The sequence below is a fragment of the Leopardus geoffroyi genome, chromosome C1 (assembly GCF_018350155.1).
Source record: "Leopardus geoffroyi isolate Oge1 chromosome C1, O.geoffroyi_Oge1_pat1.0, whole genome shotgun sequence".
Classification (NCBI taxonomy): domain Eukaryota; kingdom Metazoa; phylum Chordata; class Mammalia; order Carnivora; family Felidae; genus Leopardus; species Leopardus geoffroyi.
In genome coordinates this window covers 87,989,359-88,008,774 of record NC_059328.1, presented here as the reverse complement: position 1 = coordinate 88,008,774, position 19,416 = coordinate 87,989,359, and the positions used below count along the sequence as shown (strand labels likewise).

General features: G+C 33.7%; 1 protein-coding gene across 10 annotated transcripts in view; it reads left to right on the top strand.

The window, feature by feature from the left end:
• COL11A1 (collagen type XI alpha 1 chain) overlaps positions 1-19,416 on the top strand; it is a 227,574-nt gene that overhangs the window by 70,020 nt on the left and 138,138 nt on the right. For 2 of the 10 annotated variants that reach the window (XM_045478454.1, XM_045478453.1), the window contains 5 exons: positions 9,980-10,108; positions 15,758-15,874; positions 16,139-16,291; positions 16,481-16,573; positions 18,913-19,167. In XM_045478454.1, the coding sequence (XP_045334410.1) occupies positions 9,980-10,108; positions 15,758-15,874; positions 16,139-16,291; positions 16,481-16,573; positions 18,913-19,167 (747 nt within the window). The remainder of the gene's footprint in view (positions 1-9,979; positions 10,109-15,757; positions 15,875-16,138; positions 16,292-16,480; positions 16,574-18,912; positions 19,168-19,416) is intronic. The other 8 variants (XM_045478455.1, XM_045478457.1, XM_045478456.1 and 5 more) reach the window with 8 other exon arrangements.

Genomic DNA, 19,416 nt, shown 5'->3' with positions numbered 1-19,416 from the left:
TGGAGTTAATGGTACAACCAGGAATTGTTTTTTTTTAATACATTTATTTATTTTTAAATTTACATCCAAGTTAGTATAGTGCAATAATGATTTCAGGAGTAGAATCCAGTGATTTATCCCAAGTATCTTCCTTAATGCCCCTCGCCCATTTAGTCCATTCCCCGCCCACAAACTCTCCAGCAACCCTCAGTTTGTTCTCTATATTTAAATCACTCATATGTGGAATTTAAGATACAAAACAGATGAACATAAGGGAAGGGAAGCAAAAATAATATAAAAACAGGGAGGGAAACAAAATATAAGAGACTCTTAAATATAGAGAACAAACTGAGGAATTGTTTTTTTATTAAAACATTATTGACATTTAATATTTTACTAGTTTCAGGTATATAACATATTGATTCCATATTTATATACATTGTGAAATGATTGCTACAATAAACCTAGTTACCATCTGCCACCATACATAGTCTTTTGCAATATTATTTACTATATTCTCTGTGCTGTACATTACATCTCCATGTCTAATTTATTTTGTAACTGGAAGATTGTGCCTCTTAATCCCCTTCTCCTATATCATCAATCACCTTTCACCCTCCACCCCTGGGCAACCATCAATTTGTTCTATCTGTGAATCTGCTTTTGTATTGTGTTCATTTGTTTTGCTTTTTGTATTCCACATGTAAGTAAATCATATGGTATTGTGTTTCTCTGTGTGACTTGTTTCACATAGTCCATTACCCTGTAGTTCTATCCATGTTGTTGCAAATGGCAAGATTTCATTCTTTTTTGTTGTGGCTCAGTAATATTCCATTACATGCACACACACACACTCACACCATTATCTTCTTTATATGTATTACTGTTTCTGTTCTCATTGTATGAATACTCAAAAATTATATTACAAGATCGTATGATAGTTCTAGTTTTAATGTTTTAAGGAAATTCGTAGTGTTTTCCATGGTTGCTACACCAGTTTTCATTCCCACCAATAGTGCGTGAGGGTTCTCTTTTCACCGTAGCTTCACTAATGTTTGTTATTTCTTGCTTGGTTTTCTTTTTGGTGTGTGTGTGTGTGTGTGTGTGTGTGTGTGTGTGTGTGTGTGTGTGTTTAATGCCTTTTTAGCCATTCTGACTGTTAAGAGGTAATATCTCACTGTGGTTTTGATTTGCAGGTCCTTGATGATTAGTGATGAACATCTTTTCATGTATCTGTTGGCCATATGTATTTTTTTTTTTTTTTGGAAAAATGTCAGTACAGGTGCTCTGCCCATTTTTAATCAGATAGTGTGTTTTTTGATATTGAATTGTATGAGTTCTTTATATATTTTGGATGTTAATCCCTATCAGCTACATCATTTTCAACTATTCAGTAGGTTGCATTTTTATTTTGTTGATGTTTTCCTTCACTGTAGAAAAGATTTTTAGTTTGATGTTGTCCCATTTGTTTGTTTTTTCCTTTTGTTCTCCTTGCCTGATGATACAGACCTCCCAAAATATCGCTAAGACCAGTGTCAGAGAGTTTACTGCTTATGTTTTCTTCCAGTTTTTTGGTTTTAGATCTTACACTGAAGTCTTCAATCCATTTTTGAGTTCATTTTAGTTATTATGTAAGTAGATAGTCCAGTTTCAATCTTTTGTATGTAGCTGTTGAGTTTTCCCAGCACCGTTTATGGAAGAGACTGTTTTTTTCCCCATTGTGTAATCTTGCCTTCTCTCCGTGGTAGATTAATTAACCATATAAGCGTGGATTTATTTTGGGGCTCTCTTTTCCATTGATCTGTTCCATTTGGGCTCCTTTGTGGTTTCATATAAATTTTAAATTTATTTGTTGTAGTCCTTTAAAACATGCCATTGGTATTCTGATAGGAATTGCATTAAATTTGTGGATTGATTTTTAAGTTTTTTACTTGCATAATTAAAATGAATTTTGAAATAGTCTTATAAATGGCTATTTAAACTCAGTATGAACTCTAACATAATTTAGTTTGATGTTTTTTTTTAAACCTCTGGTAAGTTTATCTAAAAACTTGTTCCCTTCAAATTCTTTATTTATGCTTAGGAGTATACTTTTTTTAAAATCATTTCTCACTTTATATTATCTCCAGTAGACTGAGGGATATTTATGTGTGGTGATACTATTAAGTTTGTGGTAATCTATGAGTACACTGAGTTCTAGCTGTTTGCCAAATTAAATCAGCCAATATTACTGCAGCATCTACTTAAGGATACTTAATACCTGGATATAGCCAGATATTACCCTAGTTATAAATAAACAAAACTACTTTGCTAAAAGCATTCTTTATTCTACTATAAAGACAACACTTACAAGGTATACATTTAAAAAACAAACTAATATTAACTCAGTCTGTATTAGTTTTCTAGGGCTGCCATAACAAAATACCAGAGACTGTCTGAAACAACAGAAATTTATTGTTTTCATGGTTCTGGATGCTACAAGTCTGAAATCAAAATGTCATTAGGGTTGATTTCTTCTGGGGCCTCTCTCCCTTGGCTTCTAGGTGGCCTTCTTCTCCCTGTGTCTTCATGTAGTCTGTTGTGATTGTGTCTGTGTCCTAAATCCCCTTATAAATAGACCAGTCACATTACATTAGGAACCACCATAATGACTTCGTTTTACCTTAATGATCTCTTTATAGGTTCTGTCTCCAAATATGGTCATATTGTGAAGTTATTTAAGACTTACAAAATATATATAAAAATCTGGGTTGGTTGGGGGTGGGGGGACACAAATGAGCCCATATCACTAAGTCTAGGCAAGTTCATTATATCCTTCATTAGCAATGAAAAAATGGATATCAATTGCTACAGAAAATCTCCCTGATTCTTATTGATTCCTATAGCTTAGTTTGGCTTCAGTGATATGACCATACAATCTGTAGGTAGAAGGATACAATTCAAAAGTAAATGAAGGCCATTTTCTTTTTTTTTTTTTTTTTCAACGTTTATTTTTGGGACAGAGAGAGACAGAGCATGAATGGGGGAGGGGCAGAGAGAGAGGGAGACACAGAATCGGAAACAGGCTCCAGGCTCTGAGCCATCAGCCCAGAGCCCGACGCGGGGCTCGAACTCACGGACCGCGAGATCGTGACCTGGCTGAAGTCGGACGCTTAACCGACTGCGCCACCCAGGCGCCCCGAAGGCCATTTTCTTAGACGAAAAATTGAACTTATTCCAGAAACAATGATTATCATTCAATTTTGTAGACATAAGAGTTTCATCCAAAAATATTTCCTTTTTTTATGTTTTTTAACTGAGTAAATGCTTTTGCCATCCTGCTCTTGCTTCCTCCAGAAATTAAAGAATTGCCTTCCATTCCTCTTTAATGCACCTTTCTCCATCTTTCCTGCCATTCTCAACACACCCCATCATCAGCACCCAGTCTCCTAATCTTTTTTTCTAATATGTCAACTCTGTCTCCTTTGCTCCTGCTTCTGCTTAGTTTAGTTTCTCAAAACTTGACTACGTGGACTCCTAACAGATTCCCATGCTTCCAAAATGGCTGCTTCCAATTCATCCTTTCCTATGTTGTCAACAATTTTATTAAAATGCAGCATTGATCAATGTCCTCCATTGTTCAAAACAATGATACTCCATAACTACCAGAATTCAGTTCACACACAAGGCTTTTCTTAAATTGCTCCCCCTCTTTATCTCTTTCCACTCTCAATGCTCACTACTCATTATCATCAGCTAGGACTATCCTTCCAACTGTGTGGCACTGAGGGTACTTACTCAGACATCATCATGCAGTTTTATACCTTCAAAGTTTTGGTTAAGATGCTTTTTCTCTTTAGTGCTATTTCCCTCTGCATATTTTTTATCAAAGTAACTCCTATTTTCTTATAACTTATCATCAAGATTTGTCCAAGAAGCATTTCATAAAACATTCATTCCCATTGAAATACCTGCATGTTTTATCCTTGTGAGGATAAAAGAGACAGGAATGTGCTACGGGAAATTTGGAGGCTAGATTATTTTATAGAACACAATTGCAGCTGTGTGATTTATTTCAGCATTAGGGGAGATGAAAACTTTAATTCTAGAAACTTATGAAATTAAGTGACATACATCATCAATAGATAACTTGGAGTCTATTTTTCATGGTATTACAAAAGTAAATTATTCTCTTAGAATACAAGTAATATCCAAGTTTTAATATTAAAAGTCTGAGTCTTCCAAGATTACGAGTGGAATTAAAAGCTTCATGCCTTTGTATACATACTAGTTTCTAGACTGACATTCAAGAGACTATTTATATATAAACTGTATAAAAATGAACTCTTGGAACACCTGGGTGGCCCAGTGGGTTGAGCGTCCAACTTCGGCTCAGGTCAGATCTTGCAGTTCGTGAATTCTGGCCCCACGTCCGGGTCACTACTGTGTGCCTGTTAGCACAGAGCCTGCTTCAGATCCTCTGTCCCCCTCTCTCTGCCCTTCCCCTGCTTGCACTCTCCGCCGAATAATTTTTTTTAAGTGAACTCTATTTGAGCCATTATAGTTGAAGATTGATCCAGCCTCTGCATTTGCTGTTTTGGTTATATCTGAATTTCCTCTGCCATTCTTGTGATTTTATTATGTCCCAGGCACATAATCCATTCACAGGTCACACTGAATTGAACATGACAGCTGATAAGAGCTGGTTTTCCATTGCTCACACTCAGGAATCAGTTTCTGTGCCGTACAATTCAGTGGATACTTACACTGGGAACTGACTTCAACCAAGCACAGGTTGGCTTCACATAGGATGAAGAGCTGAATTTCAAAAATCAGACACTTAACATTGACACATTGACATTTGACCTTAAAAACATTAGACCAATTTCATATACCACATTTTTTTCAATAAATCTGATCTCTTGTAAATGGGAAAAAAAGCTAAATGTGTATTAACTTGTGTACTTCATAGACACAATGTAATTATATTCATTGCATAGAAAATAGAAATTGCTAGGCTTTATAGAGCTACACATACACACGCAATGCCCACACATACATCATAAACAAAATGAAAAAAAAACAAATATAAATTACTAGAATATGTGCATTATATTTAAGTTTTGAAAAGAAGATATGCTATTACTTATTCATTGGTTTTGATAAAAATGTGGCAGGATCCTTTTGCAAGGCATGTGACATTTAGAGGAACCTCATTTTTATAGATAGGTGCCATTTGGTTTTCTTACATTTGCTTTGCTTTCTACCTTAGTCTCATCCTGTCTGTATGCAAATACTACTCTAGAGACTTAGTTGACACAGCTGTAGATAGTAAGGTAATTGCATCAACTCTAATTTTGGCTTTGTAGATCGTTAGAGGAGGAGACTGTCTTTTTCATACTTTGTATGCTGCAGATGCCAATATTACTTGGTAACTTCACCCTTTCCCAGCTGTAGAAATTTTTATGAGTATTGAATATAAATATTTACAGTTTATTCAACCTGTCAGGGTGCTTTTGTTTATCTACAGACTGTCTCACAACATGTCCTATGATTAACATAAAACACTGTAAAATGCCTTCTGGGGAAAATTATACTGTAGTTTTTAAGTGATTTTTTCAGTTTCTTTCCAGTACTATATTTTATGGCTAAATATTAAACACCTGAAATAAGAATTTATAGTGGAAATATTGGCAGGATTCCATTTAATGAAGTCAAGTAAGAACTTAGAAAACCAGTATTCTTCTCAAAAATTTACTATTTAAAAAATACCATATGTTTATAAGATAGGGAATTTTTTTTTTCTGTTTCAGCAACAGCTTCACTTAGTTCGTTATATTTCCTATAATTAAGTATGGAATTCTGGAGTTCTGGGAAGGACCTTAGATATGATCTCTACATGTATTCATTTTACAAATGATGAATGATATTAAGTGACTTGCATAATTCCACATAGTTAATGGCAAAGTTTGGAGAAAATTCAAGAGTTAGGATTTCTAATTAGATGCCAATACTCACAATGTACTCAATGATGCCTCATTATTATTTTTTTTGACAGTGGAATGACAAATTGTGCATTCAGAATTCTGTTTGTTATTTATTATTATCCATTTATATAATTATAGAATTATTTGTATATAATTCAGTAGTGGCTACTCAGTAGCATATTGATCGGGTAATGTTTGAGAATGGCTATCAATAAATTTTAAGAACTTATATTAATTTGCTGTGAGCATGTTTAAAATCAGAAGACATTAAGGAAATATTAGAGCCTTTCTAATGTATTTACAAAAAAGAATCTTGAAAAAATCTCAAATAGTCTAATTTGATTAATTAATTATATTGCCTCATGACATATGGAAGTAAATAATTTTGAGGTTGGAAACACTAATAATAGTATGATTACTATAAACCGTATAATTTTCAGCTGGATATTTGCTGATTCTGCTTTGTTTTATGTTTTACTGGGAAATAAAGTAGATGTTTTCTTATTTGGGTATTACCTGACATATGAACATGCTATATGCACTTTTAAAACACTGTTTGAATGAATGATTTAATGAAAAAATTAAATCAGCTGTTGTATAAAATTGCTATGAATTCTTTCTTAGTATTCACTGTTAGAGACTCTTTAAATTTAATGTTGGTATTTTCAGACAATAAATAGCTCTAAATAGCTCCTGTTAACAAAATGAAGAAAAGCTGGAATAATTTGAAATTATTCAAAATGGAATCAGGAGTTCTCCTGTGAATCATTCTCATGTACTCAAACTTACAAGGCCTTGAATCACCAAGTCAAATAGGTATTAACACAGACATTCTTCTGGGCCTGAGTATAGTTCTGAATTAATATGGCTATGACCCATAGATTTATAGAAAACAGTTTCATGTTGAATTAGACCTTGTGGAAACATTCAGATTGTTTCAGGAGCAGGATATTACAATTTTTCTCTTGTTTACATAATTTCCAGAGCCAGTTTGGGGAACCTCCTGAAATTAAACTCTTTAGATAACCCTATTACTAATTACTCGTAATGTTTGTTATTAAAATTATACAGAATTCAAAGTAAGTGAATTTTAATATGTGCTTGGATACTCCAATTTTTTCTTAATAAAAATATACCAAATTTATGCTTTTTTATTTATAATATGAATTTTTCTGGTTTCTGCATTTCTTATTCACCTTTGTAGGTAGAAGTTCCTTTTAATATGGACTCCTTTGCCAGAACACAATAGTAGGATCTATGTTTTCATTTAAAAATTTTCATATATCGGCCCCTTGGGTGGCTCAGTTGGTTAAACATCCAATTCTTGATTTCAACCCAGGTCATGATCTCACAGTTTCATGGGTTTGAGTCCTACATTGGGCTCTGTGCTGACCACGAGGAGCCTATTTGGGATTCTCTCTCTCTTCCTCATTCTGCCCCTCCCTCTGCTCATTCTCTCTCTGTCTCTAAATAAATAAATAAATAAGTAAGTAAATAAAATTATTGGGGCGCCTGGGTGGCGCAGTCGGTTAAGCGTCCGACTTCAGCCAGGTCACGATCTCGCGGTCCGTGAGTTCGAGCCCCGTGTCAGGCTCTGGGCTGATGGCTCAGAGCCTGGAGCCTGTTTCCGATTCTGTGTCTCCCTCTTTCTCTGCCCCTCCCCCATTCATGCTCTGTCTCTCTCTGTCCCAAAAATAAATAAACGTTGAAAAAAAAATTAAAAAAAAATTATCATATAAGTTTGCCTAACAATAATAATTCAGTTCACTTTTTTCATTTTTATTTTATTTATTTATTTATTTTAAATATGAAATTTATTGTCATATTGGTTTCCATACAACACCCAGTGCTCATCCCAACAGGTGCCCTCCTCAATGCCATCACCCACCCTCCCCTCCCTCCCACCCCCCCCCCCCCATCAACCCTCAGTTTATTCTGTTTTTAAGAGTCTCTTATGGTTTGGCTCTCTCCCTCTCTAACCTCTTTTTTTTTTTTCCTTCCCCTCCCCCTTGGTCTTCTGTTAAGTTTCTCAGGATCCACATAAGAGTGAAAACATATGGTTATCTGTCTTTCTCTGTATGACTTATTTCACTTAGCATCACACTCTCCAGTTCCATCCACATTGCTACAAAAGGCCATATTTCATTCTTTCTCATTGCCACGTAGTATTCCATTGTGTATATAAACCACAATTTCTTTGTCCATTCATCAGTTGATGGACATTTAGGCTCTTTCCATAATTTGGCTATTGTTGAAAGTGCTGCTGTAAACATCGGTGTACAAATGTCCCTATACATCAGCACTCCTGTATCCCTTGGGTAAATTCCTAGCAGTGCTATTGCTGGGTCATAGGGTAGGTCTATTTTTAATTTTTTGAGCAACCTCCACACTGTTTTCCAGAGTGGCTGCACCAATTTGCATTCCCACCAACAGTGCAAGAGGATTCCCGTTTCTCCACATCCTCTCCAGCATCTATAGTCTCCTAATTTGTTCATTTTAGCTATTCTGACTGGCGTGAGGTGGTTTCTGAGTGTGGTTTTGATTTGTATTTCCCTGATAAGGAGTGACTTTGATCATCTTTTCATGTGCCTGTTGGCCATCTGTAATTCAGTTTACTTTGATTGAACTCTTTAGTTAATATTGAAAATATATTACCCTCAAGGCACTTGGGTGGCTCAGTTGGTTAAGCATCCAACTTCAGCTAAGGCATGATATCTTGGTCTGTGAGTTCGAGCCCAGCATCAGGCTCTGTGTTGTCATGACAGCTCAAGAGCCTGGAGCCTGTCTCAGATTTGTGTCTCCCTCTCTCTCTGCCCCTCCCCTGATCACACTCTGTCTCTCTCAAAAATTAAATAAACATTGGGGCACCTGGGTGGCTCAGTCGGTTGAGCATCCGGCTTCAGCTCAGGTCATGATCTCACAGTCTGCGAGTTCGAGCCCCGCGTCTGGCTCTGTGCTGATAGCTCAGAGCCTGGAGCCTGCCTCAGATTCTGTGTCCCCCTCTCTCTCTTCCCCTCCTCCACTCATGCTCTGTCTCTCTCTGTCAGAAATAAATAAACATTAAAAAATTTTTTTAAGTAAATAAACATTAAAAAGTTTTAAAAAGAAAATATAATCATCCTCTTTATATATTTACAGTTGTTCAATTTTATTTACTTTTTTTATCAGCTTAATATTTACATTTTATTTGTCTTATTTTATAAAGAATATACTGTGAATGTAGTAAAATTGTTTTACCGAATGGATGCATATAGTATAGATTCTATGAACGACAAAATAATAGAATAAAACCTTAATATTAACAGCTAATTTGTAAAACAGGTGTGAATTTTTCTCTCAAATCTGTGAGACTAGTTTTTATTAAATTTTTTATTTTAATCCCAGTATAGTAAACATGCAGTGTAATATAAGTTCCAGGCATACAATATAGTGATTCAACATACATGCAATGCCTGGTGCTCATCACAAGTGTCCTTCTTTAATCCCCATCACTTATTTCACCCATGTCCCTACCCATCTCCCTTTTGGTAACCATCAGTTTGTTCTCTAGAGTTAAGAGTCTGTCTCTCTCTCTCTCTTGCTTGCTCTCTATTTTTCCTTTGTTCATTTGTTCTATAAGGCTATTTCTAACATTGAAATGTAAGTGTTAGTTCTTCAGGTAATTAAAAATAAACACACAGGGCACCTGGGTGGCTCAGTCAGTTAAGCAGCCGACTTCAGCTCAGGTCATGATCTTGTGGTTCACGAGTTTGAGTCCTGCGTCGGACTCTGTGCTGACAGCTCAGGGCCTGGAGCCTGATTCAGATTCTGGGTCTCCCTCTCTCTCTGCCCCTCCCCTGCTCATGCTCTGTCTCTCTCTGTCTCAAAAATAAATAAACATTAAAAAATTTTTAGAAATAAAAAAATAAATAAAAATAAACACACACCAAACAATAAAACAATAAAAATAAACTGCATGTTGTCTTGAATAAATCTTGCTCTAAATATATGTGTATCTATATATACTGATTACATTCATGTTTGTTTCTTGACAGGGGGACATCCAGCAGCTGTTGATCATAGGTGACCCTAAAGCAGCATATGACTACTGTGAGCATTACAGTCCAGACTGTGACTCTTCAGTACCCCAGGCCGCTCAGGCTCAGGAACCTCAGGTTGATGAGGTGAGGACCATGAGATCAGGGCTCATTTTCTCCTTTCAGCGGTACATAGTCTTGCAGTTTTGAGGCTTATCGTTATTATTCAGTTTTAATTAAACCTATATTTTCTATTTAATAGTGTTTTAATAGTTCTAGGAAGAAGTGACTTAAGGAAGATTTTTGGTATTTTTTTCCTCTTAAGTACTCTGTTCCTTAAACTTCTTTTTTTTTTTTTTTTAAATTTTTTTTTTTTTCAACGTTTATTTATTTTTGGGACAGAGAGAGACAGAGCATGAACGGGGGAGGGACAGAGAGAGAGGGAGACACAGAATCGGAAACAGGCTCCAGGCTCTGAGCCATCAGCCCAGAGCCCGACGCGGGGCTCGAACTCACGGACCGCGAGATCGTGACCTGGCTGAAGTCGGACGCTTAACCGACTGCGCCACCCAGGCGCCCCTCCTTAAACTTCTTAAAAATAGAGATTCCTTACTTATATGCTATATATATGAGCATATTTCATTTTGGGAGAGGTGAGAAAAAGGTAGTTCTCTAAAAGCTATATTTCTGCCCTTGGCATTTAAATAATTAACACACAGCCTCAAGATAAGGGTGACAATTCTTCTGGTGTACTTGCCTTTGGCAATTCGCACAGATGAGAAGGCGACATTAGAGCTATCTTAAAGTTTCAGGCTCTGTTGAATACTTAAAGAGATTTTTTTTTTTCTTCCTATTTCTTATAGGGCTAGGCTACATTGATATGTACGTTTTCTTTTTCTTCTACAGAATTTGACATAAAGAACAATGAAATGAAAAGCAGTAGGATCTAATTGTAGCTAAAAATATTCATATACTTTCATTCATATTATGTCACTGTATTTGAAATTCAGTTGTGAAACCTTTTTTTCCAGTCTATTTTTGCAAGAAAATTTACTGTAATGAAATTTGACCCTATTCTCTTCCAGGCCAAAAAAATAAATAAATAAATAGCCATAGCAATTTTATCAAAATCGAATACCCCCAAATAACAAAAATATAGTACAACACATCCTTATCCAGATTTTTTGGTAAAATCCTTTGGTGTGGGTCTTCTGGAAATTAAAAAAACAAGCAAGCTGTAAGGAAGTTACTCTTTAACTGGCAGCAAAACAACTTAGATTCTTTTTTCTCAAGGTGGGGAGTGTTACATTTTAGAAGTGGGGGTTGGAAGTTTGAAAACATCAAGGCTGTCTTTATGTTTGAAAATAGCTCAAATGGCATTCTTCTTTCTAAATATACTAATTGGTGCCACCTTTTGAGTTTTACTCTTTTAAAAGAGGTTAGGATCTTATCTTTTAATTTATTGGTATGTTTGCATGTAAATTCAATTGGGATTTTACCACTTAAATGCTTGAAATATCTTTTTTGACATCACTTTTCTTTTTAAAGTATGACAGTAAATTCTGTTGCAATGATCTTTTCCATGACTTAATATGGATGTTTTTCTTAAAACAGGATAAAGGCTTAAGAAGCTGACAGAAAAGCAAATATGAGAGAGAAAAGAGAAATTACTTGGGTAGTTGTTTGCTTGTTTCACGGTTCACCAGTGGTTCATTCTTCTTATTCCTTCATGATTTATTTAAATATTTTTTTTTGGTGAATTCCAAAAGGATAGGTTAAATACCATCAGGTTTAGTGCTTTTATATCTTAGAGATTATGTGATAAATCAGTATTGAAATTTAAAAAATTTATACATGTTGTACCTGTTTGATATTGATGAGATTTATTTTGCTCCTATTTTAAGAAAGATAAGTTTGTTCCTTTTAGCAACAGATATGGCTCTGATTTTTGGAAGAATGAAGGTATGCTTTCTTAATATATCACCTTGAGGTGTTTTATTACTATATGTTAATGCTATCATGCCAGTTAAACAGTTATTTTAAAGCAAAATAATTCTTATCCATTTTTTTCTTAAGTTCATTTAAAAGTGAATTTGCTCTTTTCTACTTTGAGTTATTGATAACGTATATTTAACATTCGTTAAGAAGTTCAACTTGTTTTTACTAGAAGAGCGTGTGGGGAAAAACAATGTATTGCTATAACAAAAAACTGCATGAAAATCTGGTTGGGTGATGCAAAAATAGATAGCATTTCTTACCGCTTTCTATATTGAATGTGTTACAGTGAAAAATTTTTTTGAAGAATCAGCTGTCACATTTTTTTTCCAATTCTAAATTACATTGATACTTCAATAGTAAGATAACCATCCTATGTTATACACTTATTAAATAAACTGGTTAACCAAATTAGTAACCAGTTCTTATAATAATAATTTTGAACTATAGCCATTAATATGTCATTATGTTTCAAATATGCATTTTAATAATTGACCTACAGATGTTATTCCAGTACAGCATAGTAAGCAATGCTATTTACCAGTGAATAAAGAAAATAAAGTGCAATACAGAGCATCAACCATTCATGTTGCACTTTATATTGCTTAATTTTCCATTAACAAATTTGTAACAATGCATATTCATTAATCTATTTGGATTAATAGGTATGTCAGTTTCTTTTGTAAATTAACTCATGTGCTTTTTCCAACTTGTAATTGTGTTTACCTCATACCCTCTAAATAACATCTTCTAAATCGTTCTTAGGATTCAATTGTGTATGTGTTTGGCACATCATCATCATAGAGTGAAATGCATAACAGAGATAGATTTAAATAGAGCCAAAATATCATCAAACTTTAATTCTATTTGAACTTACACAATACCATTTACGTAGAAGAGTAACTGATATTAAAATTATGATGTTTGGGGATTTTCTCAAGTAAGAGTATCCTATTATCTTTACAAGAAATTAAATGTGAAATCTATATATGGTTATTTCTTAATTTATTATGCAAACTATAGTAACTTATACATAGTAGGCAATTGACATTCTTTTTTTAAAAGGATGAACAAGGAAAATAAAGCAAAGGAAAGAGAGTATTTTATAGACAAATTTAAAAACCAGTGTACTTCCCCAAATATATTACCCTAATATTTTTTGCACTTAATATTTATCATATATTCTAGTTCTCATAGATATTTAGTGATGCCACTATTTTTCTAACAAGTTAAATAAGAACAGATTATGACATTTCTAGAAGACTTCCTTCTCACTACAATTTATGCTAGGCTACTAACATATCCAAGCTGAAATAGAAATCATTCCATCAGTGCATGTCTTATTGCATGTATTCAGCTAATTTATTACAACTAGTTCTCTCTGTTTTCAAGATTTTCAAAATTCCATGGTAAGGAAAGACGGCCATCTCCAAACATAGGTTATAAAGCTTCATGTATACTAGCAAAGTGCTAAATACACTCAATACCATGACTAAGGGGATGCTGTTTAGAAAAAGAAATAACAACAAAAAGAGTGATTCTTTACACTGACTCCTGAAAGACTCTAAGAAAAAGATATGCTTTAGTGCCTAAGGAGGTGAGAATATTATTTCCTCCATTCTTCCAGAGTCACAACTAGTCTGGTTATTCTTCATTTGGAACGAGTTTAAAAAGAGGAGAGGCTTATGGGGGTAGAAGATGTTTCCTCCTACAAGAAAAAGAACAACGACATGAAGTTAATGTACATTAGTATATTTTTGAATACCATGCTTCATTTGAGATCCATTAAACCGTGTACTTTAAAAATCAGCCCTTTATGTCTTTGTTTATTGTCTTATGTTTTTAAAATTAATTATAGATGCACACAATTTTGAAAAGTCTGCTTAATTTTAAAACTCTACGGCATAAAATAGACTATCTAATCTTTTGTTTTTAGTGTTTTACTTCCAGCTGGCAGCTAGTAGTTGTATAAATTTCTTATTTCTTATTTCTTATTTCAACATGAGTGATCATAACCACAGAAAAGTTATTCACTATACAATATTCAGTCACCATTTATGTCTTTTTAATATGTATCTAAATCCAGTATTTATTTTATTTACTTAATGATGTTAATAATGTTTACATAACTTTCCTAGAAGTAATTGGCCTTTATCTTGATTGCAGAGGCAATTAAGAAACAAATGCTCAGTGTTATATATGTGCATTTTTCTATTTACCAAATTCTGTACAAATTCAGTTAGAATAAAGCTCTTGTTGAAGTTCTTCAAATGGATGTTCATTGATAATGAAGCTATCACTGAATAGATAAAAGTATGAATCCGTTTCAGTTCATCTAATCAAATTACAGTGTTTACAGTCATAGAGAACACTAAAGACATGTCTGTTCAAATTTCAATATGACCTTCAGCTGAACCATTTGAAAAGTTTACTCTAGTGAGGCTCATCTAGGGCCAGATGTATAATGATGCCAGGAGATCAGTTTTGGACATGTCTCATTAGATGTCTGTGAAATTTGCACTCATTTGCATTGCTATAGTTAATAGAGCTAATTAGAAGGCACAGTGATCACAACTTTCTAAAAGACATATGGTTAACAGTTACTTTTCTGGCAGATTAAAAAGGATTTTCTGGCAATTTTGAAATGCCAAGATTCCAGTTGGGATATAATTGGAATTTTATCAAATATAATACTAAGGGAAACCCAAGTAGGTTGCCTTTAGCTTGTATATATTAGGAACACAGCTTGTTGAGTTTACTGCTTAATGTTTTTGTATGTATTACTTAGTGTATTTACAGTTATTTTGCTTAAAGCCAATGATTAATATATGTTTCACAATAACTATATTCTTGTTTATAAATTAAAGTTTTGATAGAGACATTTGGCTGTGAAGGTGAACACATTATTTTCCTTATTCAGTATATATGACTTTCTTGTACATCCCTCTATTAAGAAACATACCTCTCTCTCCAACTAAATTGCTTTCATACAGAGGAATCTAGTATAAAATATCATTTTCCAATTTGAGTTTAGTTTAAGTAGTTTACAATGTCTGAGTGCTATGCTTTTTTGATAGAGGGGAAAAAAAGCAGGATTTTTAAAAAGTGAATAATATGTTAGTTAGAAACAGATCTTACTTTGAATCTTTTAATGTGTTGCTAGTATTCCGTGCTCATTTTGATCTTAAGTATATGGCAAATTAGAGATTTCTGAACAAATTTTAGATTTTATTTTTCATTATTCTAGTGTTCAGTTTAGACTTACCTTATGTTCCTTGCATTTCCTTTTCCTCCTCTCCACTCTCTGACTTCCAATTTAAATACCCTTTCATACTTGGAAAGACTATTCTCCATATTTAATATTTTAAGCATGTAGTTTAATGAAAAAAAAAGTACCCATTGGAAATACACTAAAAGTCTTTTAGAGGAGCCTTGTGTAACAATTTTTACAAATAAAAATTAACAAGAACATTTAACAACTGTGACCAAGTATATTACTGCTGTGTTCAAAATAAGTCATTGGCTACAAATTTTGAATATTAATTAAGTTTGGATTAATATTCACAATTTTTAGTTTCCTCACAATCCTAACCACTGTTCTGCTTAGAAAATCGGCTTTGTTGCTCTTATGTTATTATACTCTGTACACTGACAGTATAATACTTCTTGTAATATAAAATAACTTTTAAATACTTGCCTCTTAACCTTTACCCTACGTAAAAGTTAAGATGATTACCACTTTGTTATTAGTATTACCTGCAACTAACAAAATCGCCTGATATTTTTTCCTTTGCGAGGTAGTATGCACCTGAGGATATTCTGGAATATGACTATGAGTATGGGGAAGCAGAGTATAAAGAGGCTGAATTTGTAACAGAGACACCCACTGTAGCTGAGGAGACAATAGCACAAACTGAGGTAAAAACAAAGTAGCACCTGTGTATATGGTGTCCTAGTGTTTGTCATTCCGTGGTTTCTTATGTCCGCTGTTCCTCAAACTCATTGTAAGCCTTTCATCCACCTGATTTCTGTGATCCAATAACTGTGATTCTTATTTGACAGTAGCTGCCCCGAAGGAATGATGCTCATTTTGCTTTGCTTGTCCTTCCTTTCATCCATGCCCTGCATTTCCCTTTTCACTGTATTTATGTTTTCCATTCCATCTTTCACCACGTTTTACAGAAAAAGAAATCCAATTTCAAAAAGAAGACGAGGACAGTGGCCACTAACTCAAAGGAAAAGTCCAAAAAGTTTACGCCCCCTAAATCTGAAAAATTTGCATCCAAGAAGAAGAAAAGTTATCAAGCAACAGCAAAAGCCAAACTAGGGGTAAAGGTAGCAAAGAAAAAGCAATCAAGATCTCTCCTAGATAAGCTGGAAGATCTCTGATGATGAGTCATTGTCCTAACCCAACTAGATAAATCCTCATTTGGCTAATACGATAACCCAGTTAAATCATGTTTTTCCTAAATTGGGTATTACTTTACATTCTTAGAATTGTTTTTCTTTTGAATTTACCACTAGGCAAATATTGTTGATGATTTTCAAGAATACAACTATGGAACAGAGGAAAGTTACCAGACAGAAGCTCCTAGGCATGTATCTGGAACAAATGAGGTAAGCTCATTGACACTATTATATCACAGGCCAGATTTTTTAAGCGTGTAATATTCTAAATATACTTCACTCTGGAAGAATAGAACTTGTGAGAGTTTCCATCTTTTTATTCCTTTATTGAGGTAAGAGAAACAATAGCATTGGCTCACTGTTACTAAATTAGTCCATTCAGGTTTACATGACTCTTTGCTTCATGCCGACACAAATTGATTAAACTGGATTGGCTGCTGTCATTCTCTTCATTGCTCCTGGGATTGAGCAAGCTTCTCGACATGTTGTGATGAAGGGTATTCACAACATGATTTTTCTGTGAGGAGGAGACTCCTCTAAAGAGAAAATTGTATCATGAAATGATACAATTAGAATTTATTTCATCTGACCAATAATCATGCATTTTTATGACAGAGAACTTCTTTTTTTAATAGTATTTATTTTTTTAAGTGTATTTATTTATTTTGAGAGAGAGAGAGAGAACAAACAGGGAATGAATGGACAGAGAGAGAGAGAGGGAGAGAGAGAATCCCAAGTAGGCTCTACACTCTCAGCACAGAGCAAGATGCGGGGCTCGATCTCACAAACCGTGAGATCATGACCCGAGCTGAAATCCAGAGTTGGATGCTTACCTGACTAAGCCACCCAGGTACCCCAACAGCAAACTTCTTGAGAAAATTTAATCTTAGTGGATTTTAATAGCTATGTACATTTTCATACTTGTTAGGAGAATGATGTTAATTATTATTAAACACACTATTAAAATAATGTGTCTTAACCTTTTCATTCTTTTCTATGAAAATGTTTAAGCACATACAGGTGTAAAGGTAACAATCTTCATATTATGCATATATTATTTCATATTATCCATACATTCATAATATTAATATTATCCATAATATATTTATATTATTACTCATATTATTAAAAATATTATTCATAATGTATTCATATTGTGCGTACATTCATAATATTTCATATTATGATATATTCGTATCATGAAAAATGAGTGTACAATTCAGTTTAAATTTGTGAAACACCTGTCATACTGGGTATGAAGAATACCTGAATAATTTAGCTGTGAGAAGATTTATATAACATTTGTGTCAGTGAAGCAAATAAACGCAGTAGTGTATGACATACAAACACATATTTCAGAAAAATAACATTTTAGGGGGAGAACAGATTTTAAGTTTCATCTGGTCCAAATTTATCGTTTTTCAGAAATGGATATCTTGATTCAAGATGCCTATTTATCTAACCAAATTTAACTAGCTTTTTAGTTCAGAGCTATGAACATAGCAATATTCAGTTTTTGGATAACATGAATTCTCTATAGATAGTGTATCCTCTTTGGCTAAGAATACAAAAATATTATGGTTACTAAATACTTTATTTTGGTTAACAAATGCTAAATTAATCATTTAGCTGCATTTTTATTCACATGATTTTGTGTACTACTACTTATTTATTCAATGCTATTTTGTCATCTAGATTCACTATGTCTTGGAAATCAAATAACTTAAAAAATCCAAAAATTAGCAAGATAAATTATTTCATTTGAACCTCATCAAGATCATTATATGGCTAAAAATTGCATAATAAATATGATTCAGATTTATGCTATTAATAAAGAATTACTTATGTAAAAAAGATAATTATACTAGGTCTATTTTTCTGTCTCTGAGGGAGTTTTATTGATATAAAATTCCCTTGTAAGTGCATATTTATTCTCTACCCTTTATGAGATTGTGCAGTGATATATTCTATTTCATTTCTTGAATTTTGAGGCCTATAAGGTATACTTTATTTGCTTTAAAGAACTTTTTGGTGATATAATACTTCCTTAAATACTATATACTCTAAAAATTGCTATGACAAGTCTCAATATTGACATTAATATTTTATTTTTGTGATTGAGAGTCAAATTTACATGGTTTTTCTGGTAGTAGTTACATTTCCTAATGATGATCTGTGAGATTTGAAAACTAAGCGAAGTTTTAACTGTGCATATTTCATTATTCAAATCTTAAACCATGAAGTAACTATAAAATTGACTAACAATTTTTTTTTAATGGAGCTAGCAAATACACATGTTGAGTCCATGTGAATATTTGCAGTTTATTGGGAAAAGTACTTTGAAAGCAATATTTCCTTGTACATACCAACGTACAAAAATATTGCTTTCAATGATACTGAAAGGCTATCTTTTTCAGCCTTCAGGCTTGCTTTAGTAGCTTTTAAATTGCTTCTCGTCACATTCCATCAAACTGTAATTGCAAATGCTTACCTTGCTTTACTAACAGTAAACTTCATGTTCTTCAACTCTTTGCAACTTAAATTAATAGCCAAATCCAGTTGAAGAAGTATTTACTGAAGAATATCTAACTGGAGAGGATTATGATTCCCAGAGGAAAAATTCCGAGGATACACTATATGAAAACAAAGGAATAGACGGCAGGGACTCTGACCTTCTGATAGATGGAGATTTAGGCGAATATGATTTTTATGAATATAAAGAATATGAAGATAAACCAACAAGCCCCACTAATGAAGAATTTGGTCCAGGTGTTCCAGCAGAAACAGATATCACAGAAACAAGCGTAAGTCAGTATTACGCTCTGTGTCATTGTATGTCTTATTTTTGGAGTATTTTCACATTTATCTTGATGTCTTTTCAGGTTTAAAATACAAGTTGTGTTTTTATGTAAATTATGGATATTTATCACTACTAGGACACCTTGATAGATTCTTCCACATGGGAATCTACAGCAGTTGTATCTCTGCCTCCACTACCAGAGTCTTCATTTGAAAGTATAATCGTGAATAGAATTGTATCCGAATTGTATTAT